This window comes from Schistocerca americana, chromosome 4 (assembly GCF_021461395.2).
Source record: "Schistocerca americana isolate TAMUIC-IGC-003095 chromosome 4, iqSchAmer2.1, whole genome shotgun sequence".
In the NCBI taxonomy this organism is placed as follows: domain Eukaryota; kingdom Metazoa; phylum Arthropoda; class Insecta; order Orthoptera; family Acrididae; genus Schistocerca; species Schistocerca americana.
This window is the reverse complement of record NC_060122.1, coordinates 615,478,369-615,506,167: the sequence shown is the minus strand read 5'-3', so window position 1 is coordinate 615,506,167 and position 27,799 is coordinate 615,478,369. Positions and strand designations below refer to the sequence as shown.

The window sequence follows — 27,799 nt, the reverse complement described above, 5'->3', positions numbered from 1 at the left end:
ATGTGAGTTGCTGGCCATGTTCATATGATGGGAAATGAGGTTCTGATGCCGCTGCCAAGGCTGCCGTCCTTCTACCTCGGTCTGCTATCCCTTCTGCCCCTTTGGGTGATATCTGTAATGCTGTCTGTCGGCAGGTGGTGTCACTTTGACATCACCACGGGTCTTCTCTTCCTGGGAACAAGCTCAGAGGAATTAAATTTCTCCTAGTGAGTTGGCTGACCTCATCTCGGCCCTCTTGCTGCAAGGAGATCATTTTGGTTAGGTTGTCGTTTTAGCCGTGTTCATTGTCGTCAATCTTTGATGGTTTGCCACTTCCTTGACTGAATGCGTTTTTTTTCCCCCCCTCTGTGGGGCCATTTTCGCTAATGACGCACAGGTCATCGACTGCGTTGTACTTTTTTTCCATCGTAATAATATCGTGAAGGACATTTAATCTTTGGTTCGGGACCTCCACTGTCTCTACAGTGTATTTTGTGGACCTTTCTTCATGAGGAAGTTCTCAACCTTAGCTTGCTTTCCCTCTGTTGATTCAGCTTAAGATATAGTCGCTTTTAATTTATATGACATTAATTGTTTTTGCACCCTAAAACAAAAAAACAAATCACTCTTCCCCAATCCAAAGTTATGCTCCAGCTTTAATGGACGCATCGTTGAGATGACAACTAATCTTCCTCTTCTTCTTATCTGTCTGTTTTTCCTCAAACATCTCTTTTTCTGTGTCCTTAAACAACTATACAATTTGACCAATTTTTTTTCTTCCTTATCTATCTGCTTTTCTTCTTCTGTTTTTATTTGTGTTGTGAGACTTGCAAATACCATTGAAAACCTCTTTTCATTTCTCTCACATTGTCATCATGTTCTTGTCTTGTTTCTTTGCAAGGAGGTTTGAGTCACATAGCTAAAGATTGAGTATATGTGTCATATATGTTAACGAGACAATTTCTGTGGGTACAACCTTATTGTTTATGTTTATTCATATATTTTGCATTATACCTAAGTTTTTATAATTGCAAAAAGAAGGAAACTAACTTTAAAACAAGTCTGTTGGTTATCTTATTGTTGATACACTTGTAGATATACATATGAGGATGTACACTGAGACAATTCATAAAGATGTACTCACCCAGTAGCTAACACTGAGACAAGGCCAGTTCATACAATGTGAGTAACGGATGTTGATATTCAGAGCCAAAGATTTCTCCTTTGATAGCTGTAGGTAGCTAAAGTTAGTAAAAGATTGACAGAGGCAGAGAAATGAATAAAAATACACTTAAAACAGCATGTCAGAAAATACATAAGTTGCTGAAACAATAAATGTACGAGGAAAGGTGATGAGCTAAGTTCTAGGATGACACTTGATAAAATACTTTAAGGGACGGTGAAGCAGTGAAAAAAGTAGTAATTGAAGGTCAAGCAAGGTACAAAGAAAATACAAAATTGGAATGACACAGATAAGAGATAATTTAAGCTCAAGCAAACTGTGGAGCCAGTCTACTTTCCTTTTGCATAGTCCTCGAGAAGTTAGTGTTTGCACTCCACTCCTGTGGGAGACAAACAGGCTGGCTATTCATTCTTCCTTAGCACTTTGTGCTGCTGTTGAACAACAATTCAGTATGAAATAGAGTAGTTCCAGAAATGCCTAAGTACTCAAAATTTTATGTTGAAGTGAAGTGAAGAGAAGGTCCTTTCGGATGAAGTGAGGACATGTTATGGATTTTTATCCTTGCATTTCTTACCTCTGCAACTTTTTTGTGCCTTCTTTACGTTTATCAGTTTTGTCAGAATGGAACTTTGATTAAGAAAGATGTAAATCTTATTAGACCAGTCACAGTTGCTGCTTTTATCCGGTATGGTCCTTTACTTGTCTTAGCATCAACAGTTGTTTTTGCTCTTCATTCTTTTTTGCTCACATTTGCTATACGTGTGGACAATTTTCCACATCATGTGACTGGGGCGTCATCAGATCCACATTTTTTACTATACTTGTCCATTGTTTTGTATGGAATGTTACGTACAGAGAGTTTTGTGTTGTAACAAAGTTACAGATTAGATTGTAAAAACAGGAACTGCATTAATAACTGTAGAGAACTACAACCTGAGAGTTAATGATTGGTACACAATAATGTACAAAATAAATAATTTTTACTTTTGTGGACATACGTTGTATAATTTTAATTATTTAGAGCATTCCATTTTTTCCATAGATAACACTGAAAACAAAACATACAAGAGCCCAGCAGAATGAATAGTAGGTTATAAAAAGGACAGAACTTTGAAACATGTTGACAAATTTATTGAAAATGCATTGAAAACGGTGAAAATACATCCCATCACATCTCATGTACACCCTAATATATTACCTTTACTCGATTTTGAATGTGTTGTTTGTGGCTTGGCTTCTAAAAGTTCCAGGTGACACAAGAAGATAGTTAGTTGGCTGAATTTATCTTGTTTGTTTAGTTTTTGTATGACCTGCAATTTGTATGATTGGAAGTGCAGAATATCATGAATGATGCACCGTGGGGAACAACCTGACATTGTTTCCACTGAGGTGTGCCTGGCAGGAGAAGCTTGATGACTTCAGATGGTGCTTAACATGTGTCCTCCACTTGCTGCGTGATCTTGTGCGTCCTTCCTCACCCTGCAGGTTTCGTCATTGCACAAGATAAAAAAAAAAAGTCCTGAATTATCGTGAATTGTTACACCCACCGTACAGTCGTCCAATAATTGCAGACTTTATCATGTTGTTTCAGCTCGGAATTGTGATGAAAGAGTCACTGAACTGTGGTGGGAGAAAGTTACTTTTGGAATAACCCTCCACGGTAAATGCGAAATACTCTCAAATTCAAAGTGTCATAATTACAAATGGCAGTTTTTCCCAATGCAGTGTGTGCATACTTATTTTGCACAGGCACAACAGCGACACTGTCTTTCATTACTCTAATCCTCCTATTCAGTCTGCTGGACGTTATACATGATATATTCTACTGTTGATAAGTGTAAAATACTAATTATAGATGAAAGTGATACAATTTAAGAAAGTGAATATTGCTTGAGAGCACCTGTTACAAATGAGGAAAGACAGAGTGTGTTCATAGATTGAGAATACAATTACCTGATATTACTGATGTCAAATGAACAGTGATTTCATATTTTCTGTTTTTCCTTTTACATGGTATCCATATGTCTGTTAAGCCATCAAGTGTAAAATAATTTCTGTGATTACAAATAATGAATTTCATAGTAAGAACCACAAATCTAAAAACTTCTATCCGAAGTATGTGTAAATAAACCATTAGAAAATATGAATATCCAGTACTGGTAGAAATATGAAAAGAAAAAAAAAAGAAAAAAAACTTCAAACCTGTTCTTATTTTAATTTGATGTACAATTCTTTCTATTGTTAAAAGATTATGTTAAATGGCTCTCGCAAAGTGTTTATAACTATCTGCTGTCACTGTATCATAAGTAGGGACCTGAAAATGCCATCTATTTTTCGAAAAATTTGCAGCTACTTTTTGGCAAAATTCACATTTAAATTTGTTTCGTTTATACACGATTATAAATACAAATTTAAAAGTTGTTATGCTTTGTTCTTGAAAATGAAGCCATAGTGCTGTTGACTGTTTTTTTTTTTTTTTTTTTTTTAAAAAAGTGGTGATTGGGGAAAAGGGGGGGGGGGGGTGTCTGGAATGTTTGCTTCTTGAAAAACTTCTCAACATTGATTTTTATTTATTTTTTATTTTACTTTTTTAAAACATAAAATGATATTTGCTTGTTTTCTTTTTTTTGATCTACTTAAGCCTTCAACTAACAATTGTTTCCATTTTGAAGCAGCAGAATTTTTGTACCAATGGACAGAATGCTTTGTTGGTTTAAGGTATTTCTGTATATTATTTTTCCTTTCCCTCTCAAATTCATAACTATAAAATCTGCAGAATATTGATTTTGACCTTTTGTGGACATTCACAGCTGTGCGACTCATACTTGACAGCACTACTGGTAGAGCTAACAAGGCATTTAGTGTAGAAGTAGAACCAAACTGACTCTACTCACATGTTACAGAGGACTTTGACATGGTCAAAATGCATCGACAGATTTTGTACATTGTGTGCACACAATAAATTGGCAGTTGACTGCAAGCGCAAACAAACTAGAATTACGAACAGTAGAAAGAAGAAGAGCTTTGCGGGAAAACAAGCCCAACCTCCCTATCACAGAGCAGCCAGTCAACAGCCATGTTCTGCATCCCTACAAAAAGCAGAACCCTCACATGATCATAGGGATCACAGATCCCTTCTGCTATTGTGAGGGTTGTAGGTGAACTCTCTTTCACTCATTAAAAAAAAAAAAAAAGAAGAATGAAAGAAAGATAGAAAACAGTGAGCTACCTGCAACAAAAAGTGTGCTGTAAAGGCTACTACACAATTGCTTGCTGAGGTTGGGAGTTCCATAGTGAGGCGGTTCAGACCCGACCTGTACTGGTATTTGAAGCAACCACCATTCAAAACACCCACCACCAAAAGACAGCAAACTAAGAAACACAATTTCACCCCTCAGTCAAGTTAATGTGTTAAGCATACTAGAGGAACATCCAGTGCACTCGGAAAAAAAAAAAAAAAAATATTTACCATCCAGATTATTAAATGCCGGTCTGCATCCACAGTAATTCTTATATATGTGAAGATTATCATTGTTTTCTGGTTGGGTGTTAACTGCTTTACTGTCTTTCTTGGTTTGTTTCTGTATGTAAGAGAGATATATATTTACAAAAACACGTAAGTTTTAAAGTAGTTGTAACAACTAAATTATAAAATAGTCCTGTCAGAATGCAGACATTTCCATTTTTTCCATCATCATAGTAAAAGAAAAAATCCTAGACTGTAGCAACAGAAAAAAAATTTAAATTCTATATGAGTTCTGATCAGTGAAACGTGAGCTATAAGCAGCATAGAAAGAAGTGAATAGAAGCTTTTGAAATGTGGTGAATGCTGAAGATCGCGTGGATGGGTTAGGTACCAATCAAGGGGTATGGTATTCAATAGCAAGAAAAGAACTCGGTGGCAAAAGTTGATTAAAAGAAGGGATAGGATGCTATGGCAAGTTCCGAAATATCAAAGAACGATTACTTTGTTAATGGTGGGAAGTGTGCTTGGGTAAAAATTGTAGAGGAGCACTTCAGCTTGAAAACAGTGAGCAGGTTCATACGGATGTAGGTTGCAGTAGCTATGCAGAGAAGAAATCTACGCAGCATAGAGTACCATAAAGAACTACATCAAACCAGTTTCCAGATGGAAGCAACATTTTCATCATCATCTCATGTCAAATAGAAAATAACATCCTTTTTTTGTGTAGATTGAACAGTTTTATTGATGTGTGGGTATGTATATATTTTCTCATTTAACCATAATGAATATCATGTTATGTCTGTCTTTAAATGTTAACTAATTTTCATATGACCAGTAATAAAAAATAAAAAAATGTTATTTTTATTAAAAAAATTGAGTCTACTTGTTAATTAACATTTTTATTTGTTAATTCCAATCCCAAAGATAGCAGATGTTGACAGATGTGAAAATTACTTAACTATCAGTTTAATAAGCCACAGCTGCAAGATACTAACATGAATTCTTTACAGACAAATGGAAAAACTGGTAGAAGCTGACCTCGGGGAAGATCAGTTTGGATTCTGTAGAAATATTGGAACACATGAGGAAATACTGACCCTACGACTTACCTTAGAAGAAAGATTAAGGAAAGGCAAACCTACGTTTCTAACATTTGTAGACTTAGAGAAAACTTTTGACAATGTTGACTGGAATACTGTCTTTAAAATTCTAAAGGTGGCAGGGGTAAAATACAGGGAGCGAAAGGCTATTTACAATTTGTACAGAAACCAGATGGCAGTTATAAGAGTTGAGGGACATGAGAGGGAAGCAATGGTTGGGAAGGGAGTGAGACAGGGTTGTAGCCTCTCCCCGGTGTTATTCAATCTGTATATTGAGCAAGCGGTAAAGGAAACAAAAGAAAAATCCGGAGTAGGTATTAAAATCCATGGAGAAGAAATAAAAACTTTCAGGTTCGCCGATGACTTTGTAATTCTGTCAGAGACAGCAAAGGACCTGGAAGAGCAGTTGAACGGAATGGACAGTATCTTGAAAGGAGGATATAAGATGAACATCAACAAAAGCAAAACGAGGATAATGGAATGTAGTCGAATTAAGTTGGGTGATGCTGAGGGAATTAGATTAGGAAATGAGGCACTTAAAGTAGTATAGGAGTTTTGCTATTTAGGAAGTAAAATAACTGATGATGGTCGAAGTAGAGAGGATATAAAATGTAGACTGGCAATGGCAAGGAAAGCGTTTCTGAAGAAGAGAAATTTGTTAACATCGAGTATAGATTTAAGTGTCAGGAAGTCGTTTCTGAAAGTATTTGTATGGAGTGTAGCCTTGTATGGAAGTGAAACATGCACGATAAATAGTTTGGACAAGAAGAGAGTAGAAGCTTTCGAAATGTGGTGCTACAGAAGATGGGTAGATCACCTAACTAATGAGGAGGGGTCGAATAGAATTGGGGAGAAGAGGAGTTTGTGGCACAACTGACAAGAAGAAGGGATTGGTTGGTAGGACATGTTCTGAGGCATCAGGGGATTACCAATTTAGTATTGGAGGGCAGTGTGGAGGGTAAAAATCATAGAGGGAGACTAAGAGATGAATACACTAAGCAAATTCAGAAGGATGTAGGTTGCAGTAGCTACTGGGAGATGAAGAAGCTTGCACAGGATAGAGTAGCATGGAGAGCTGCATCAAACCAGTCTCAGGACTGAAGACCACAACACATATGTTAATGGATATGGAATTTAAATAAAAGTAAAAAAATACATTGCTGCTAGTGAAATTCAAACCACCGTCTTCATGATCACAGGATTGCTACACTATGCACTCAGCTACCAACAACAGCATTCATTAATTACAAATATTGTATGCTTTTAATAGCACTCAGAAATATTGTTATCTTCAAAGGCAATGTGTTTAAGTTTTTTTGAGCTGCAATAACTTAGCAGCCAATGGATTGAAACGTCTTGACAGATGCATTTTTCTTAAAATGTGTTTCTACACACACACACACACACACACACACACACACACACAGTATTGTAAGCGATAATGAGAATCTCTTGTGAGGCAGTAGGTAAATGATGGAGCGAGCATAAGTATGATTAAAAACATAATCGTTACTTTTATTCTGGTTCTCTCAGACATTTTCAACCTCTTTTTTGTTACTGATAAATATCCTACAGAATGGAAGCAAAGCTTAATTCAGCCAATACCCAGAATGGCAATACAAAATCACCAAGTGACTATAGGCTGATAAGCACATTACCCACAGTATCGGAAGTCTGTGAGTACGTTCGCCATGAACAGCTGATGGATTATCTTTAAACTTATAATATCTGTGATAAATATCAATCAGGCTTCTGAAAACACTATAATACAGCACTGCACTAATCAAAGTGACTGATGACATCAAATATGCCACGGACAGATGTGAAGTGACCATTGATCTGTGCATGACAGTGCAATACATACAAAAAAGATATGTGTAAAAATGTGGTTTTTCAGGCAGTCATATCTTGGATTCTATTCATCACAGAGATAATGGGTCAAGTGTTTTGGATTGCTCTTGGCCTAGCGCCTATTTGTACACCAATTACAAAAGAAATACCATTGCTAATCTACAATAGAGGGTCAAAAATGTAAAAATTACACACTTCCTCTGGCTCGGTTGGTTGTATTGCATTAGGTGTGAACCTGTGGTGGCTTATAAAAGCACCATTTGTTTGTGAGCTGTTCCTGAGAAAACCCATATCAGGAAGCAAAAAGTCTCTCTATTTGCTTCAAGTGATTCAAAGGAGTTTGCCACTTCATCTAACTGGGGTGAAATTACATTAGGTGTTCCACAAGGTTTGATCATGGGTCCCCTCCTGCTCTTGATATGTGTGAATGACCTCCCTTCTTGTGTGAAACGAGATGCTGAACTGACACTGTTTGCTGATGATACAAGCATAATTATTAATCCAGTAAAAGAAAGTCTGATGGAAAATGGTACAAGTAAGGTCTTTGGAAAACTTATTAATTGGTTTTGTGCAAATGGGCTTGCTCTGAACTTTGAAAAAACACAGAAGTCAGTAGCCAGGGTAGAGCATACTATGTTTTTGGGTGTACATATAGATGAGAATCTTAATTGAAAAATTCATATTTTGGATCTCCTAAAGCTACTCAGTTCAGCAACTTTTGCAATCAGAATAATTGCCAATTTTGAGGATGTAGAAATTAGCAAGCTAACATACTTTGCATACTTCCACTCTCTGATGTCATACGGAATAATATTCTGGGGCAGTTCAACACTTAGGCAAAATGTATTCACTGCTCAAAAGAAAGTAATTAGAATAATGTGTGGGGTTCATAGTCGCACATCTTGTAGGCATCTGTTTAAAAGGTTAGGAATTCTTACAACTGCTTCACAGTATATTTACTCAGTAATGAAATTTTTTCTCAACACCATGGACCAGTTTAAAATCAACAGCAACATTCATGATTACAATACCAGAAAAAAGGAAGACCTTCACTATCCTTTACTTAACCTATCTTTGGCACAGAAAGGGGTAAAATATGCTGCTATAAAACTTTTTGATAAATTACCAGATGAAAGAAAATGTCTGACAGACAGCAGTAATAGTTTCAAAAACAAATTGAAATCATACCTCCTTGACATCTCCTTCTATACCATAGATGAATTCTTGAATATGAGTAAATAAATGTGGAGATATAATATATGCATTTGGTGCCATTTAAGGGAATGGGATAGATAATAGAAATATTTAGATATAACACTGTAATGTAAAAAAAAGAGAAAGAAAAAAGAAAAGAAAAAAAAAACTTAAAAGTTTCCTGTGCGCATTTCTTGTGCATTTGACACATTCCACGACATTACAGTTTTCCGTGCTATTGATCAGTAGAACTAACTAACTAACGAGGTGGAAGGAAGATCTCTCCTTGTCCTTAAAAATGCACCAACATTTTCTCCAGTCGTAGCATTATGACAAGAATGATGACATAGATTTTCACACCAATGCTAACAGTTATGGGATAGGTGCAGTTCTAATCCAAATTCAGAAATTTACTGAAAAGGTGACAGCTTATGCTTCCAGAATGCACTCAAGAGTATGAGGTGATCTACTCTACAATCAAGAAAGAGTGTGTCAGAGTTGTTATGGTTATCAATAAGTTTCGGGCATATTTATTTGGCAAACAATTCACCATTGTGATGGACCACCATTGAGATATGCTGGCTAACTAGCCTGAAGGATCTATCGTATCAATTGTCTAGAGGGTCACTGAAGCTTCAGAAGTATGTCATCACTGTGATATGTGAAAGTGGGCACAAACACAAATATGCTGACTGCCTTTCAAGGAATCTTTTGGCAGGATGCAACAGCATAGATGAAATCTCAGTCATCGCTACATTAAATGACATTGCTGCTGAACAGAGGGAATATCTAGGACTGCTGAAAACCAAAGAAGCCTTGAAGGAGGAGGAACAACCAAAGGAGAGATTCAGTCAATAATGAAGAACGTGTGATCAAGCGAGACGGAAATGTCTCATCGTCCCAGATCTTTTATGTCCAGCCGTTCTTAAATGTTTTCATTATGCAGCAGTATCTTGTCACCTGGGATTCATGAAGACTCTAGACAGAGGCAGATGTATGTACCACTGCCAAGTTCCCTGCTGATCCATTAAAAACTATATGAGCCACTGTAAGCAATGTCAGTGATGGAAGCACGTGCCATGGTTACTTGTGGGGCACCTGATAAACTAATTCCGTCTGCAGCAACCCCATACCACAAGGTTGGAATTGATCTGTTGGAGGTTCCCAAAAGTGACAAACAGGTATTGCCTGCACTTACTGCCCCTCCCACTGCATTGCTGACAGTAAAGCTCCAAAAATTTCAGAGTTTCTTGTATAAGACAATTTGAAGTACACAGACCCCATATGATGATTGTGATTATGGAAAAGTTGTTTAGATGAGACTAGTACAAGAGGTAATTCAATGTTGCAACGTCTTCTACAGGATGACAACTGCCTACCACCCACAGACAAATGGCCTCACAGAAGTCTTTCATAAGATGTTGGCATATGCTCCCTTTGTATGCTGATGTCAAATGGAGAGATTGGGGTACAGTACTGTCTGTTGTGACATACGTATGTAATACAGTGAAGCAGTACACTATGGAATTCATGCTGTTCTTTCACTGTACGGTCGTGAGGCTGCAGTTTCAACTGAACAGTATTCAGGATGATTGTGAAACACATTGTCACCAGGACTGAAGAAGGAAGACAGCTGGCTTGTGTATGGTCCAGGGATTCCTAGGAGAAGGACCGAGAGTGCTATATCACCAAGCGCCATCCAGTGAGATACAGCTCAGTAGACTTGGTATGAATTTTTATGCCTATAGGGACTACCAGGAAAGAACTAAAACCCGACTTCAGGCCTTATTACTTGTCGGATGTTATGTGCAAGGTTGAGAATTTGTAAAGGAGGCAAAAGCACAGAGACAGTTCTGTGACCTCCCTGTAAAGCTCTCCTACGGTCCTGAGGTACTGATCAATAATGGGGCCTTCTCATTGATGGAAAATGAAGGCCCATTCAATAGTCGCAAAGCTTTGATGGGAGGGGCTACCTTCAATGCCGATCGTAGTGATGAGTATGTGACAGCACAATGCAAACATGAGGATCCTCGAGTGCTGCCACATAGATGTTCACTGGCAAGATCTGGATCTAAGATGATTTAGCAGCTCCAATAAGAGCTTCTGAAACATTAAGTCAGTGTTTCTCCAGGAGAAGGAGCAATGGCGTGAACTGTGCTGCATGCAATGTGGCGTATTGTTAAGCGTCAGTGGCTGGCGCACTGCAAGTCACCAGTTCAAAACTGGTCACCAGCAAATATTTGTTATTTAGTAGTTATCATTCCTAGAAGGTTCTCAAAATTTATGCTAGTATCATTTGCTTATTGTGGAATGTTCAGTGTTTATATAAATAGTGGCACTCTCCATCCATGATACTATCCTGTTCTGTCTGTACATTGGTGTCTGTAATAAATGTACTTTACGTGCTAAAGTCAAACATGCTTTTGGTTTTGGACTTGATTGTGTTTACAACAAGGAATGTCTCCAGTCTCTCAGGTCTGTGCACTAACATGAGTAATTCTTTGGTTTGTTTCTCAATGGTTTTAAAAATTATGAGGGAATTTATCTATTCCTCCTGTCTTGTTTGCCTTCCAAAGCCCTGTCAATCTCTGAATCCTTTATGTTATCCAATCCCACCACCCTCTTTTTATATCAGACTAACTGACAATTCCTCCTCCATATTTAGGACCACAGTGTACTAGTGCAATCCATCTGTGTAGATGGTCACTCCTCTTGGTACAATATATAAGAACAAAGTTCTCAAATATGTGACATCATGGGCACTCCCAGTAAAGATTGTCACATAAAATTTGAATTGGAATAGCTCTCTACGCCACGACTGACAGAAAAAATAAAATATAATGTACTACAATGTGGATTAAAAAGATTGCTTGCAGTCATCCTCTGAGCGAAATACATAAGTAATGTGATAATATCTTAATAGTGGCTGTGATTGAACTTGGGAGCCATAAATTGATAGCCACAATAACACTGTTGGATATGGCAATGCAGGTACCGAATTGTTCAAATTTAATTTTTTTATACAAGGATGTACAGTAAAGATAAGCAAGAAACAAAATTTATGGTTTGATTTACATTACTGCGGAAGTTTTGGGAAAGATAAGCTGTGATACGTTCTGTTAGTACTAAGCATGAACAATCTGTAGACATTCCAGTGTAGTGCTCCTAGTTTCAGCAACATGCTATTATTGTAAGACACTACTGTTATGCTAAGAAACAAACACACATGCATGCAGTTATTCCTTTACTATTTTGAAATCATTACATACAAATTTAAGTTAATCTTCATTCTGGAGAGATTTTGAACAAAAACTCCAAGAGCACTGTGAGAAGTTTTTAAAAAAGAATATGCACAGTGTGGATGGTGGTACTGAAATTAAGATGTAAAATCAGGCAGAAAGTACTTTAAAAGGATCTGCGTATGACTGGTTATGAACGTCATCTAGTAGTATTTTTGCTGAGAGTATGTCTCCACTGACAAAGAAGACTCATTGAGTACTCTATGTGAAATGATAATACAAAAAGAAATTTGCGTTTATATTTCTCACAGAAATATTGGATTTTCATCAGCCAGTTATGTAGTTTGTTCTACGACTGTTGGGCACAAAAGCGAAATTTACATCTCTATTTGTTAAGGCTTCATATGTTAATTGAATAAGGATGGTGGCTTTGTAAACTTTGGAATAGGAAAAGAGGTGTTGGTGTTATGATCTTCCAAGAAAGGAAGGAGTGCTTGCAATAGTAAGGAACTGTTTGTCATGGTATGGTGGTGCACAACTGTTTTTTAAACTTGAAATGTATCCTTATGCTTTGACAATTTTCATCCTATTAGATTTACTCAGTGGTACCAGATGAGCGGTTTACGACAGACATGTTCCACAAGCTCCCAGAAAACGACATGCAGGGCTTTCTAGACCAGTGAAAGGAACAAATGTAAAAAAGTGGGAACTGAAATAGGTTTTAATTTTTAATGGTAACAGCAGTCCTATGACTGCGCTTTATTGTTCTTATTTTATTTATATTTCATTTTGTGGGTCACATGCTAGCGACAAGGAATGAAATGCAAATAAATAAAATAAGAACAGTAGTGTGCAGATGTGGAACTGCTGTTTCTGAAGATACACTAGAGCCACAGATAAAAATTCTCCTTTGAAAATAATAAAATGAAAACATGAGGGTAATACTTTCAGAGTAATCACAGAACATATTTGGTAAGTACCCAAGGTTCTCATTTCTTTTGTGTGAGACCTAATATGTGTAACTTCCTAGTGGAATGCAAAATCATGTCCTGTGTTAAACTGCTCATCCACTGTCACTGAGTTGATTGATTTCCATGAAACTTATCACAGCATGAAGACATAGTCCAGTATTGAAAAACTATCAGCCACTAATGTGCAATCCATGCAAACATAAAAGACAAGCATCTTTAGAATGACACTAATATTCATTTCTTGTTTACTTCTGAAAATTGTTGATTTTTGGATATTTTATAATACTCTCTCGTGCCATTCCTCACATTCAATCCTGTGTGTAGTGGGTAACTTTTTTGTGTTAATGATGATTTGTTTGGTAAATTAATAATTAGTCCTGATTTCATTTTGTTCTTACAAACTTTATACTTATCACTAGTGGAAAACTGAACTTTATTATGAGAATATCCATAATATTTTGCATATATAGCTACCAGTCACAGAATTTATTGACTGCTTAAATTATTTAATTAGTGACATGTTTCAAGGTTAGATTTCATCATCAGGCTACAGTGGCTGTACAAAGAACATTTAATACACGTGCACATAGATATTAAATGTTTCTCACTATCTATGTGCACTTGTGTTAGATGTTTTTCTACAGCCACTGAAGCCTGATGCCATCTAACCTCGAATCATGTTGCTGATTAAATAATTTAAGTAGTCAAAAAGTTTTGTGACTATCAGTGGTATTTGTTAAAACCTATTCATATTTTTGAAACAGTCACAATTGATTAACAGTAAATATGGCTTTAAATTGCAATATTCAGAACACTTTCACATACTGAAAATAGAACTCTGGTTCAACTGTACCTTATCTGCAAACAGCACTGTGGTGTTATTTGTTGCAGTATATAATAACAATAATTATAATAACAAGTTTAAAAATAGTCTCTTTGGAACTTTCACACTTATTGTCTGCATCTCTGCTCTCCAAGACAGAGGGGTCATATTTAATACCAGGTCACAATACACAATTTGTTGTATACTTCCTAATAGCTTGCTGTAGAAATTTTTTATTTTTGTTGATGACAAAAGAACCATGAATGGTTTTATTTTTTTATCCTCAGCTGAAAATTCAGAGCTGCAGATTACTGTCATGTCATTCAGGATTATCTGATTTAATCTTTCCTGGCTGCCACCAAATCATCTAATACCACCAAAAATAAGATACTGTAAGGTTCAAAATTAAAATACAACACTGAACAGAGTTCAAAATGCAGGGAATTTGCTTATTTGTAGACTGCCAATATTTAAAAAATCGGAAAAAGTTTTATAACAGGAATGACTCTCCTGTTGCTGTTATTCAGAATGAACTGTCTTAAAATGTATATGGCAGAGTTATATCAGCCCAGTTGTTGACCCAAATGGTAAGAGGATATTGTTCAAATGGCCACTACATGGGCTGATGGCATAACTGTCTTTGCACACTGCATTGATAGAAGGAATCTGGTCGTTTCTCTCAGAGCTGCAGTATGACTTGCAAACATGTGCCTTTGATATAGGCACAGAGAATCCAAAGCTAGAGATAAAACACTAAGCATGGTTTCAGCTTGTGTTTAATATGTATTTGAGTCAAATGTCCAGCTAAATTGCTCACATTTCGCTGTGGACAGAAATTTGACTTTGAGGTCTGTATCATTCTGTTTGACATTGATATGTCAGAACTTAAGTTATTTGTTTATTGTCCTCCCCTTGTCTCATGTGCAATGATGATTATTTTATGATGTTGCACATAATTAAACCTAATATTAAGCTCTATACATTTATATTTGCACATTCTGTTATATAAATTATATTTAAGAGGTTCATATACGCAATTACTAAACATTCATGAGATGAACATTTATTTTAAAAATAAGAAATAAAAACATATGTGTAAACAGTTCCATGTCATCAAAATATTGTCTTGTTAACTAGAAAGCATCTGCCATAGACATGCTTATAAATATCTCAGATGTTTTATCATCTGTGACAGATTTTATAATTCTTGGAAGTTTGTTGTACAGTTTTTCCTCATTTGATAGGCTCCTTTCTGACAACTGTCAGTGATTGTAGGTGTGTCCAACTGTGGAATGCTTAATTTTTTAAACAGAAGCATGCATGAATTCCTAACACTCTTCCTAGTAATGATTCTGTAGCACTCTTTTGTAATCTAAAAGTACTCTTTACTGCAGCAGAGTTACCGTAGAATGTGATTCCATATTTTTTGTGTGATTTAGGAAATGCATCTATATGCTTTTGTATGCTGAATGTTCAGTTGTGAGATTGCATTGCAAATCACTTGATTTTTGCATGTGACTTTCCTTTAGAGTCCTTAAAGTAATGAAAATTGGTTTTAAGGTACATTGGAGATTTAAATTAGGTACAACTCGTTCCGACAATACCCAATCCAGTACTGTAATCACAATGGGAGGCAAGTAAAAGACAGCACTTGTCTCTCTTTATATTCTGACGCACAGAAAATATGTATTGAATATTCTGAGCCAGGAAAAAGGACAGCAACAGTGCTCCTTGTGTCTGTTATACACGTTACATGTAGGAACTCCCCCCCCCCCCCCCCCATTTTATTATTTTTTTAATATAAATATTCTTGATGTGAGGGGAGTGTCCCCATACAAACAGACCATACGACATGTGTGACTGGAATAGTCCCCAATGTGTGTCACCCTAAGATAATCCAAGCTCACCAAATCCCTTAACTTCAAAATGAGGTAGGATATGCGAGATACTTTTTCACTTACGTGATTGATGTGTTCCTCCCAGCAGAGTCTGGAGTCAATGTAAAGTATAAGTTCCACTCACTTCTATTTTATTAGACATTGCCATTAGGAGTTGTCGGGTTTTATCGGGATTAACACATGAGTTTATTAGCTGAAAACCAGTTCAAGGCTCTATCAAGAGTTTCTTTTGTTATACTGTTCAGATCTGAGATTCTCCGATGTGTGGTACCTAGCATTGTATCACCTGCTTAATATATGACAGAATGAGCTGTGTTATTGCAAATGGTTGATTGCTGCAGTGAAGAAGCAGGCTTTCAAAACGTCTGGCTTCATACAGAGTGTGAGCACACTTTCTCATGTCCGCCTGACACCACACCTTGTGCATAGTCATATATTACTCTTAGTAAAGTTACTCCCTTTCTTTCCAGTGACACCACTTCTTATATTAATAAAATTCAGTAGCCACGCAGTACAAAGTATTCTGACAGTTGCTGTATTTTTGCAGTGCACTGTCACAAACGGGTTCCAATTTTATCGACAAAGATATAACACAGTAACTGCATGACATTGTTGTCATGCAAACTCTTAATAATTTTTAAAAGCTAGATGACCGGCAAAGAGATGTTGATCAAGTGATTACCAAGTGTGGTCTGTCTGACGTGTTGTTCAGTTGTTGTAGTTAAAGACAAATGTAAGGAAATTGGAGAAATCAGGAACCACATTTTACTTTATAGTGGATAAAAAGGTCAAATTTAATACTGATGGCATTAAAATGAATCAAATGATAATTTTTTAACTACATGTTAGACATTTGTAAACTTAATGAAGTCAGATGAACTACTTACTTCATACAATGTATACCTCTGCAGGGATTTACTGAACTACATGTAAAAATCAAAGATTCACAGTTTTCTTGATTAGCTCAATTTCTTTATTAGCACATTATTTGGAGAACCAAATGCGTTTTCTAGGCCAACAAAATTATAACAAAGTTACATTATTTTACAAACAATTAACTGTTTACTCATTGGAAATATGAATTCACACGTGTTCTGTAGAGATCAGAAACACTAAATATCCATTTCACTAAATTATTTACATTGTTGTTAGAAATCATGAAGCTACTTAATGAACTATGAAGTTTTCTGACTAAGAAATGAAATGAGAAATCAATCACTTTACATAATGATAGCATATGTACTGTATCACATAATGGAAAAGGGGAAAAAAATTATGTAAGGAGTAGAATTGTAGCAAGTGTAGCAGCCTCCACCCTACTACATTTCAAATTGTGGCGAGCCCCCCCCTTCTCTATCTCTATGCAAGCCACTGTACACAGTTCAATAAAGAGTTCATCATACCAGTTTTGGCAAATTTACATCTTATTCCATTTGTATATTGAGCAGTGGGAAAGATGACTGTCTACACGACTCTGTATACTCACTATCCCACTTGTCTTTCTATTTTGATCCGTGCACAATAAATGTCATGGTGGAAGCAGAAATGTTGCTTGGTCGTGCTCAAACACCAGTTCTCGAAATTTACCAAGTTTTTGTGAGAACAGCATTGACAGTTTCCCAAGAATCTCTAATACATTTTGATATGGGCTGTGCCGTCCTGTTGCAATTAGTTCCTCTAGTTCATTTGGGTCTACTATTTGCAATAACACACGTGAATAAAGCAAGTTGTTTTCCACTGTGGTGGCTTGTCCTGACTGGAGCCTGATTATTTGAGAGAAACTTCTTTTGCTCCTGGAATGTCATAATGTTTGAGCTAAGGATTTGCTCTGGGATCCTGCAAAAGATGGACATTTGTGATATTCATTTGTAACAAACCCAAGGCTAGTAGTTGAGGTTAACCCTCAACTTCAGAAGACATTTTTGCAAAGACTCAGGAGTGCACTAACACAATTTTGCTGACAACTAAGTGTGAACTTGCTCCTAGATCTATATGTAATTGTATTTTCTGTGTCATTTTACGTAACTCTTGTGTCCTCTTACACTAGGTCCTGATTTTAGGCAGCAAGCGCTGGTGTGGTTCATCATTTGTATTCCTCCTGCTCTCCTTGAACAGTCTTATTAATACACAAGCTTTGTCATTTAGCATGTCACTGGCAGCACAAATTTTGCAGATTCCAAGTTTATTGCCAATGATGAGGTCCTTGATATTGTAATTGCACAATGAAATTTATTAATGAAAAATATTATATTTTGCCAAGAAGTATAAAGTATGGTAATGTACAACTTATTTACATTGTGCATCAAATAGTGATAACCAACCAATGCCCCCCCCCCCCTCCTCTCCCCACTGCTCTGATCTAGTAGTGGATGATTTTCATTTTGAATGTGCCCAAAAGTGGCAAATGATACAACTTATAGACGCATTACAAATTCAGTTCTATGAATATTTCATGAACATAAGATTACTTTCCTGTTTATTGCTTTATTGTTCACTCCTTTCAAAGAAGTACATTACATTTTCTGATGATGACGATGACTTGGCAATAAGTTGAATCTGGTAATGATAGCATTTTTATGACATCATGCTGAAATATTTAATAAAAAAATTAACAGGAAGTTCTTATAGCAGTATCTTTAGTCTCTGTTAAAGAACTATTACTTAATATTGTGCAGGAAATTTTTTACTTGCATGGCCTCTTGTTGTGCATAAAGTAATAGTACCCTTTAGGGATAAAATAGTGTTATTGGTAATAAGTTTTTAGTTTTCGAAGATAACTGTCAGATTCTGCATTGCAAGATTTTAAAATGGTACTAGGCAACTCATTTACTGATCTGATTCTAGAGTACAATGAATTCTTCCCATCTGGTGCTACACTATGTCTGTTAATATGGTATTTCTCTTTGGTTCTTGCTAAGTTAAGAGTTCATGCCTGGGTGTACTGTGAATATTAATTACATTGAAAAACAATTTTTCGAAATAACTTTGGCAAGATTCTTTAAGTTCACTCCCACAGATGATTCTCACACCTGTTAGTAATAGTTCTGTTACACAGACTAGACATATTGCCATAGGAAAGTCTTGTACGCACGGCCTACTTCCACTACATGCTCCTGCTGTCCAAAGCTGGTCTCAATCGAAATATAAGCAATGTACGTATGTAAAAGACTGTTTTATTGAAATAATTTCAAGATCCAATATCCTGTTTGTTATCTTGGTTTGTTGCAGCCCATATTTCAGTACATTCATTAATTTTTGAAGAATATGATTAATTATATGCAGTCTATAGTGCACTTCAATAATATTTTCTCTGTAAGGAATCTACATGAAGATCGCATTTTAAGTTAACTTTAATAGTTATTGCCAGAATTATTACACTTAATATAATTTCCTATCTTTACTTCCACAACAGTGTTAGTTTGCTTATTCATGTTAGATTTCAGGATTGATGTTGCTGGTGCTTACACTGTGATGGCTTCCATTAAAATATTGCGTGTTTTCATTTACAACACATTTGCAGCAGGTCTCTAATCCAAGTTATGAAATGGTGGGGGGGATGATTAACATGGCGCTTGGCAAAGTTTGAGCTTGTGTAGGATGCATTTCTGCTGATAGGCATGTATAGCGCAACTCATTGCCAGTTCAGTGTCACCTGTGTCGTTGACCTGGCTTGTTCTGTACATCTGCAGTGACTGTTTTCGCTAGCACTGTTTTATTCTTGTTTCATTCTTTATTATGGCAGGTTTAAGTGAACAATGTGCAGCTGTGAAATTTTGTTTCTACTCGTTAGAAACTCTGCGGAAAGGGTTTTAATGTTGAAAACAGATTACCAAGACGCTACGGGAAAAACTCAAGTGGCACAAGTAGTTTGCTTGATTTAAGAATGGCAACATATCGATTGATGACAAAAATATTGACAAAGTTTGAGAGATTGGAGCTTGGTCCAGCCATTTGTAGCAAATAGGAGACTGGTTCTTCCACCATGACAACATTCTTGCACACACAGCCATCTCTGTTAGACAGTTTGTGGCTACAAATGGCGTGGTTCTGTTGTCCCACACAACTTGCTTGACTGACCTGGATTCATGCAACTTTCTTGTATTTCCACGTGTGAAAATAGATGTGAAAAGACACTGATTTGACAGCACTGAAGCAGCCATTTCTAAAGATGACTCAAAAAATGTTTCAGTGGAAGCACAGGTGGGAGAAATGTATTAGTTGTCACGGAGAGAATTTTGAAGGGGATGAGGTTGTTTTGTAAACATATTATCTGTTCAAACAACTACCAACTAAAAAAAAAAAAATAAAAAAAAAAATTAAAAAAAAATTGCATTTATACGGGTTCGAAGTAACACTAATGACGTCATAACTGAATTCTACTTATTACAAAGTAGTGATCCGAATACATAACTTTGACAAGTTACTATGTAAGATATTCAGATCAGCTGTGGATGATTTTCTAAGAAGTCTAGTGATTCTGTTTATGTGACCCAAGGCTGGAAAAATACAGTAAAATAACTTTAATAACAGTTATAACAGAGTAATGAAGGTAAATGATGTTTGAAAATATACTCCAAGACAAAAATAAGACAACACACCATGACTGAATTATCCAAATGAGATGGAAATTGGTAGATGTGAAGTACATATACAGACAAACAAATGATTATAATTTCAGAAAAATCGAATAATTCATTCAAGAGAAAGCTTCAGAAATTGAGCAAGTCAGTAATGCATTGGTGCACCTGTGGCCTGAATCAAGCAATTATTCAGGTTGGCATTGATAGATAGTGTTGTTGGGCGTCCTTTGAAGGGGACATTGTGGCAAATTCTGCCTGATTCGCAGGTTAGATCATCAAAATTCCGAGTTGGTTGGAGGGTCCTGCACATAATGCTTAAAACGTTCTCAATTGGGCAGAGATCTGGCACCTTGCTGGCTAAGGTAGTGTTTGGCAAGCATAAAGACAAGCAGTAAAAATTCTTGTCATGTGGGCAGGCAGTATCATGCTGAAATGTAAGCACAGGATAGCTTGCCATGAGAGAAAACAAAAGGGTCATAGATTATCCTTGACGTACAGCTGTGCTACAAGTGTGCCATGGATGACAACCAAAGGGGCCCTACCATGAAAAGAAATGACACCCCAGGCCCAGCACTCCTGGTTGGCAAGCCATATGGCGGGCGATAGTTAGCTTTGAATTCAGCCCCGATGACCAGCAAAGACCTGTCTGGATATGCCCCAGACAGTAGTGGGATCCCAACCCTACTGTTACATGTCATATGATCTGACAAATAGAAGTGATGGTCTGGGGTGCCATTTCTTTTCATAGCACAACCCATTTGGCTGTGATCTGCAGCACCCTTACAGCACAGTAGTACATGAATGACATTCTATGTCCTGTTCCGTTGTCCATTGCAAGCCATCCTGGGCTTACATTTCAGCAAGATAATGCCTGACCACACATGGGGAGAGTTTCTGCTGCCAGTCTTCATGCTTGCCAAACTCTGCCTTGGCCAGTGAGGTTGCCAGATCTCCCTCCAATTGAAAATTGGGAGCATTATGGACAGGACTCTCCAACCAGCTCAGGATTTTGATGATCTAACATGCCAGTTGGACAGAATTTGGCACGGTATCCCTCAGGAGGACAGCCAACAACTCTGTCAATCAGTGCCAAGCTGAATAACTGCTTGCATAACGGCCAGATGTAGATCATTGCGTTATTGTTTTGCTCAGTTCGTAAAGCTCTTTCTCTTGAGTAAATCATCCAATTTTTCTGAAAATGTAATCATTTGTTTGTCTGTGCACGCACTTCACTTCTATCAATTTCTATCCTGTTCGATAATTCCTTCGTAGTGTGTCGGTTTTATCCCCCCCCTCCCCCTCCTCCTAGAGTCTACAATATGCGGATAGATAAAAAAAAGTCTACCCTGTAAGCAATGGCTGGAGAAAACACGTATAAAAGATGTGTAAATGTGTAAGCTTTCAGAGCCAGTGGCTCTTTTTTTCTGGTAGAAGGATTTGATGGCAAAGGAAGAGGGTGAGATTTAGGAAATGGGGAGGGTTATGGGCCACTACTTGGAAGTAGAAATTCTCTCTGCCCATATAATATTGTAATTGTAATAGATTGCTGCTCACCACATAGAGAAGGCACTGAATGACAGAAAGACACATTAAAAATACTCTGTTGGATCTTATTCAGCTAGTCAGACAAAGTACCTCATCAGATGAATTAACACACACACACACACACACACACACACACACACACACACACACACACACACACACACACTCAATGACCTCTGTCCTCTCTTTCATCTGATGAAGGACTGTCCCTAATAGCTGAATAATATCCAGCTTTCTGCTTTTAATGTGCCTGCCTGCTGCTCATAGCTTCCTGTACGAGGTGTAGAGTAGTCTGACCAGTTCATATTGTTATTCCATCCAGGCTTCAAAAATAACTGACTGCTGTCTATGTGTTATGTCATTTATCATCACTCATCACATTGAGGGTATAAAGAGTTAAGTGCTTGTCAACAGACTAATAATAATAATAATAATAATAAAAGAAATTATATACATGTGTATTTCATTTGCTAGTATAAACTTTGTTTACTAATTCGTTAATATAAACTTTTATGATTTTCTGTGCTTGCAGATGTATTCACTGGGAAAAGCTGCTCCAGGCATAGAACTGACGAAGATAACACAGCATGCTGTGTAGAAGATTTTTCTCGTCGGACGAGCCATGTCTTCAAAGAAAAAAATAAAGCCTATTTTACAGTTCTACTGGCATGCCTCCATTTCTTAAGAAATTTGGTTCTGAACTGTAATAATTTTCATCCTCTCAGGTATCACACAGCTCAGTTTCAGGCTGTTAAAATAATGAATGAACTGTCTAGGCAGAATGCATATACTATTATTAAGATGGTACCTAAGAAACAAAACATCCTTTCAGATTTAAAATTGTCATCGTTTAACACACATTTATCATTTTTGTTTGAGGCAGGGATTTCTCATCGCATGTGTTTTTGTGAAAGTATTGAAAGTGGATTAAATAGTGCTTGTAAGAGAATTGTGTTGAGGATAAATGAGAGTACAATGAAATGTAACAATCACAAAAGTGCTTCAAGCAGTGTCATTAACTTTTTCCTCTCTGATTACACTCTAGAACAACAACATAATTTTAAAATTATGGGAATACTAAAAGAAAGGATTACCACAGAACCAGGTGTTTCTGTTGTTGTTGAAGGAAAGTCTCCCATCAAAGAACATCCATTCCAGAGGACACCAGTTCAGAAATTCAAAATTTTCTGTGGGCAAAAAAAGACACGGGAGAGCAAGTGGATAAGAGATGTAAGCTGTAGTGGCTCTCATAAAAACAAATTGGATACAATATCTGGAAGAAGAAAATTCGTTAATGCAATTAATGACCCACAGAGTCACCTACATAAAGTGAAACGAAAAAATAATACCAGAAGTTGGAAACACAATATTTTTAACAAATTTGCCTTTGACTTAAAGTCACAGTCAAGCAGTCAAGCTGGAAAATATATAATAGGCAGTATAATAAGTGTAATGAATTGCAAGACATTGTCTAGAGTCCCACCTTACTTTTTGACCCGAAACTTAATGCTCAGATCGAGACGAGTAAAACAAAATTTTCAAGTTCCCCAAGAAGCAGCAGTGAGCTCCTCTAAAACATCTGTTCCATTGCAACACAGTGATGCATCTTCCACAAGTCTTCCAAACGAATATCCATTGTTTGATGAAATTGATGCAGTAGTGGCTACTGAAGTTGAGAAAGATAACATTAGATATGAGGAGAACAAAGAAGAATCGAAGGAAGTCCCGGTCGTGAGTGATGTAACTCATCTCTTAGGAGAAGATGTAATGATCAGCGGTTGTTCTGTCCAAAAAAGCACAGATCTTTCCCATTGTTCCACTGCAGCAAGGATGGCTTATCTTAGTCATATTACTGACACACTAGAAACTGCAGTTTCATTTGAAGAGTTTATGGAAAGCTACAAAGAAGAAGACAGTGCAAGCACATCTAATGCAGAGCAAGATTATAGCAGTCTATTGGATGAACCTCCTAGCAACTGTTTGCCACGTGAGTTATTAGATGAATGGGAAAATTTAAGCATTTTCAGCTCTGAACATCTGGATGATGGCTGTGTACTGGATGACTTGTTAGAAAAATGGAGTGATCTACACATATCCAGTTCAGAAGAATCAGGTTGTAGCTGCTACAAAACACATCTGTTGGATGATTGGGAACAAAAACTTTGCCTTACTGATAAATCTTGAAAGGGCTAAGGATTTTTCATTCTTTCTAACTGTAAAGTGTACAAATATGTCTGTGAAATGTTTTGATCTCAACAAGTTCCGCAGAGACTTTTAGTGAGTTAAGTGTAATTTTTAAATATAAATAAGATGAAATTGTTTATTAATTTTTGAGATGAATAAGAAATAATTGTATGTTTATATTTTTATAGTAGCTAACTTTTATCAGATTCCTCCCTCCTCTATGATATTTTCTTAGTTGCATAGTATTACTTTCAGTTTCTTAATCTTTCAGTGAAAAAAAATACATGATCTAGTATTAGCTGACTGTATGTATCTGTCTAAGAACAGGTGCTATCTTTGTGACACATTTTTAATTGATAGAAATGGTGTTACATGAAGCTGCACAATATTGCAATGCTGCTTATGGTATTTACGTACTGTAAACCGGGGTGACTTTGTGCCACTTTTTAATGTTTTCTCCAAAAAACTTTTTTCTAGTTAAATATTAGTGAAAAACTGTGAAGCTGTATATAAGATGAATACATGCCTCATCCAATATAAGTATTATTTATTTCCTGAAATAAAATTTTCTACCATAAATAATGTCATAAACTTGACACAAAGTCACCACATGGGGGGATTACTTTGTTTCACTGATTTCTTCTTGGTATTTTCAATGCTAAACAGTGGGTGTCCTAATGACACCAACCTTCAGTGTATCTTTGTGACAATGAAAGGTAATAAGATCCAAAATAATTATATTTTATTACATAATTAACATATTGTAACAATTTTTACTTTACAAAGTTACTGGTCCCATACTTTTTTCAATTCAGGGATACAGAAGACTCCTCTTTTCGACTTTTTCTCTGGAGTCTTAATTTTTTGAAGAATATTTGCATATGAATGAAAAATTTTATCTCTCATTTTGGCCTTTTCCAAAACAAACCACGTTTTTGAAAAACATTCACACAAGTGGAGTCAGTTTCAGTTGTTGTAATTTGCCCAGAAAACAGCTCTTCCTCATATTGCACAATCACATAGTCCCCTGTAAAGAGAGTTTTAGAAGATGTTAAAGATAGTGCATGATTACTATAGGATTCATGCACAGATGCAGACTCTGTTGTAAGTGTTGTTTCCGTTTCACTGTCTACGGACATGTGACTACTGCTATCCGGTACATAATGTTTTCTTCTTCACTGCTGTCACTTGAACAGTCTGCTTTTGATGGTCTCTTCTTTTTATTTTTACCCACAGATTTGCTAGATGTTGAAACCTCTGGTGTGGGTGACAATGACTGCGTGTCACAACCTCCCTTAGCCTCAACCAATTCTTCATATGAAATACTTTTACCAGGGGGAACATTGAGGCATTTCTGCCTTTCTGTAGTTGGTGTTACTATATCACATCTCGTGTTCTGCAAATGTTTATTAAAACTCTCTTATACCAAGCTTCGAATGTTACCAACCTCAAGGTTGGAAGGTAAATGAGACGGCACAACATTTCTGTCTAGTGGAAACATACCAGCCTTCCTAAAACCAGTTTTTAAACTGTTGCATCCAGACTCCTCAATCTTTTGCATTAGCTTCTTCAAAAGAGAAGGAAAGCTCTCGTTTGGTATAGTACTGCATCTGGATCCTCTTGTTGTATCTTTCCACTCATCTAAAATTTGTCTCCACTGACGTTTTACTGGTCTAAAGAAAGCAACATCAAGAGGTTGAAGAAGGTGTGTGGAGTTGGGAAGCAGAGCAATGAAAGCAGTGTTATTCTCTCTGCACAACCTTAAGACCTCTGTGTTTAAATGGGAGCTCAAGTTGTCACCAATTACAATTTTTTTAACATCCTGCTTTTTTACAATTGGCAGCAACAGGTGAGAAAACCAATCTCAAAGCATTCGTAATCAAACCACCCAGATTTTGTCCTGTAATATCTGGCATGGGAAGGTCCATTTTCTGTCCAGGTGCTCCATAGCTTCTCTGACTTGTAAACTATGTATAGAAGTGCTAGTGTCCCTTCAGCATTACGACACATCATTAGAGATGTAAATGCCTTTGATGTGTTGCAAATCCTTCCTGGATATTCTGCACCATGTTTGGTAACAACTCTTTTGGTCCCTGGATCATCTACCAAGTTTGTTTCATTGTAATTCCATACATGTGATGGAGGAATGCCTTCTAGCTCCCTTGACAAGTGATCAAAATATTCATTGACTGTCACTTCATCAACATCTGCTCTAGCCCTAGTGATGTTTTGGGCAAACCTGCTACTTATTTTGTCATTGTGGCTTGCCAGAAAAGACTTAGCCCATTCTCTGCCTGGCAAGTTATTTTGAAAAGATAACACTCTGCGTCCCTCTCTGTCAAGATATGCTATTACAGTAAACCGTAAATCGAGCAATGAAAGTGGGAAACCATAATCACACATCCTCACAGCATGTGAAGCAAACACATCTTCCTCTTCTTTACTAAACACAGTTTGCCAACCAATCTGTGCATTATGTTTCCCATGTAACTTGTTCATGGGGGTATTTTTGTGAATACCATGTTTATTTGCTGCTGTACGAACTGAAATTTTCTTATCACGAATTTCTGTAAGCGCATTCTCCAACATATCATCAGTGTAGTTGGCATAGGGACAGCAACCAGTAGCTTTTTTGTATGTTCATGGCATTTTCTCCCACAGAATCATACACAGAAAATCAGTCTTATGAGTACCGGTGCAGTATATAATAGAAAAATCACCCAAAGCCTTTGTGGAAACATGCCACAAAGTCACTCCCAAAATAAATCTCACTAATGTGCAGAAACCATCAGTGACAAAACTATCATGCTGTGGCAGCAGACTAATGAATAATGTAGGAAAACAATATACTAACCACAGCAAGCTGAAATTCTTCCTTCTGTAACAAATTTTTCGACAAACACGCTCACACTGCTAAACACTCAAGACAGTTGAGACGATCAGGTGGGAATGTCAGAAGCATGACATAAATGACAAACACACCAGCAGATGGCATCACTATCCAGCTATGTTCAGAGTACATCAGCACTTCTGTTGGGAACACCCGGAACTGCCAGGACACATTTGTTCGAAAGAAAGTGTGGGTGGAACAAAGTAACCTGCGCGGCACAAAGTCACCCCGGTTTACAGTACCAAATACTCTGTCGATATCATCCAACTTTGTAATGTACAGATACACAGAGGGAAGATATTTTTGCAAAAGGGAAGACATTTTTGTAAATGAAAAAAGTAGAAGTTTCCGAGAAGATCAAGATAATTTCCCTATAAGCTTTTTTTTTTTTTTTTCAGAATTTATCACTGAATTTTCTGCTGTTGGCTAGTAGAGAACAGCTGCTTTTGTACATGAAGTGAAAATAACAAAAGTTAAATTATTTGGAGGGGGGGGGGGGGGGGGAGAGAGAGAGAGAGAGAGAGAGAGAGAGAGAGAGAGTGTGTGTGTGTGTGTGTGTGTGTGTGTGTGTGTACATGAATGTGACATTGTTACTTTTTAAAGCAGAATGTCCCCTCACAAAGTTTGGTTTTGCCATTTAAAGACTGAAGAAATTATAAATATATTGTGTAAAATGAAAATATGTAATTAATTATGCAAATAAACTATTTTAAACAAATGTGGGCAAATGAGTTTTGTTCTTATTTAGCTACAGCTTTTAGTGAAACAATTGTTTTGTAGTGCAACACATTTTATAAAATCTGCAAAAGAAAATGCCCATGAAATGTCATTGTTTTATGGAATTTTAAGACATAAGCAAAATACGTGAACTTACGAAGAGGCATTTTAATGACTCT

The 27,799-nt window shown here is 36.7% G+C and overlaps 1 protein-coding gene across 1 annotated transcript in view; it reads left to right on the top strand.

Annotated features, from left to right (window-relative positions):
- Positions 1–27,338, top strand: part of LOC124613232 (negative elongation factor D) — a 200,659-nt gene extending 173,321 nt beyond the window's left edge. The window contains exon 15 of the mRNA XM_047141906.1: positions 22,362–27,338. Within this exon, the coding sequence (XP_046997862.1) occupies positions 22,362–24,013 (1,652 nt within the window). The 3' untranslated portion in view covers positions 24,014–27,338. The remainder of the gene's footprint in view (positions 1–22,361) is intronic.
- The last annotated feature ends 461 nt before the right edge of the window (positions 27,339–27,799 follow it).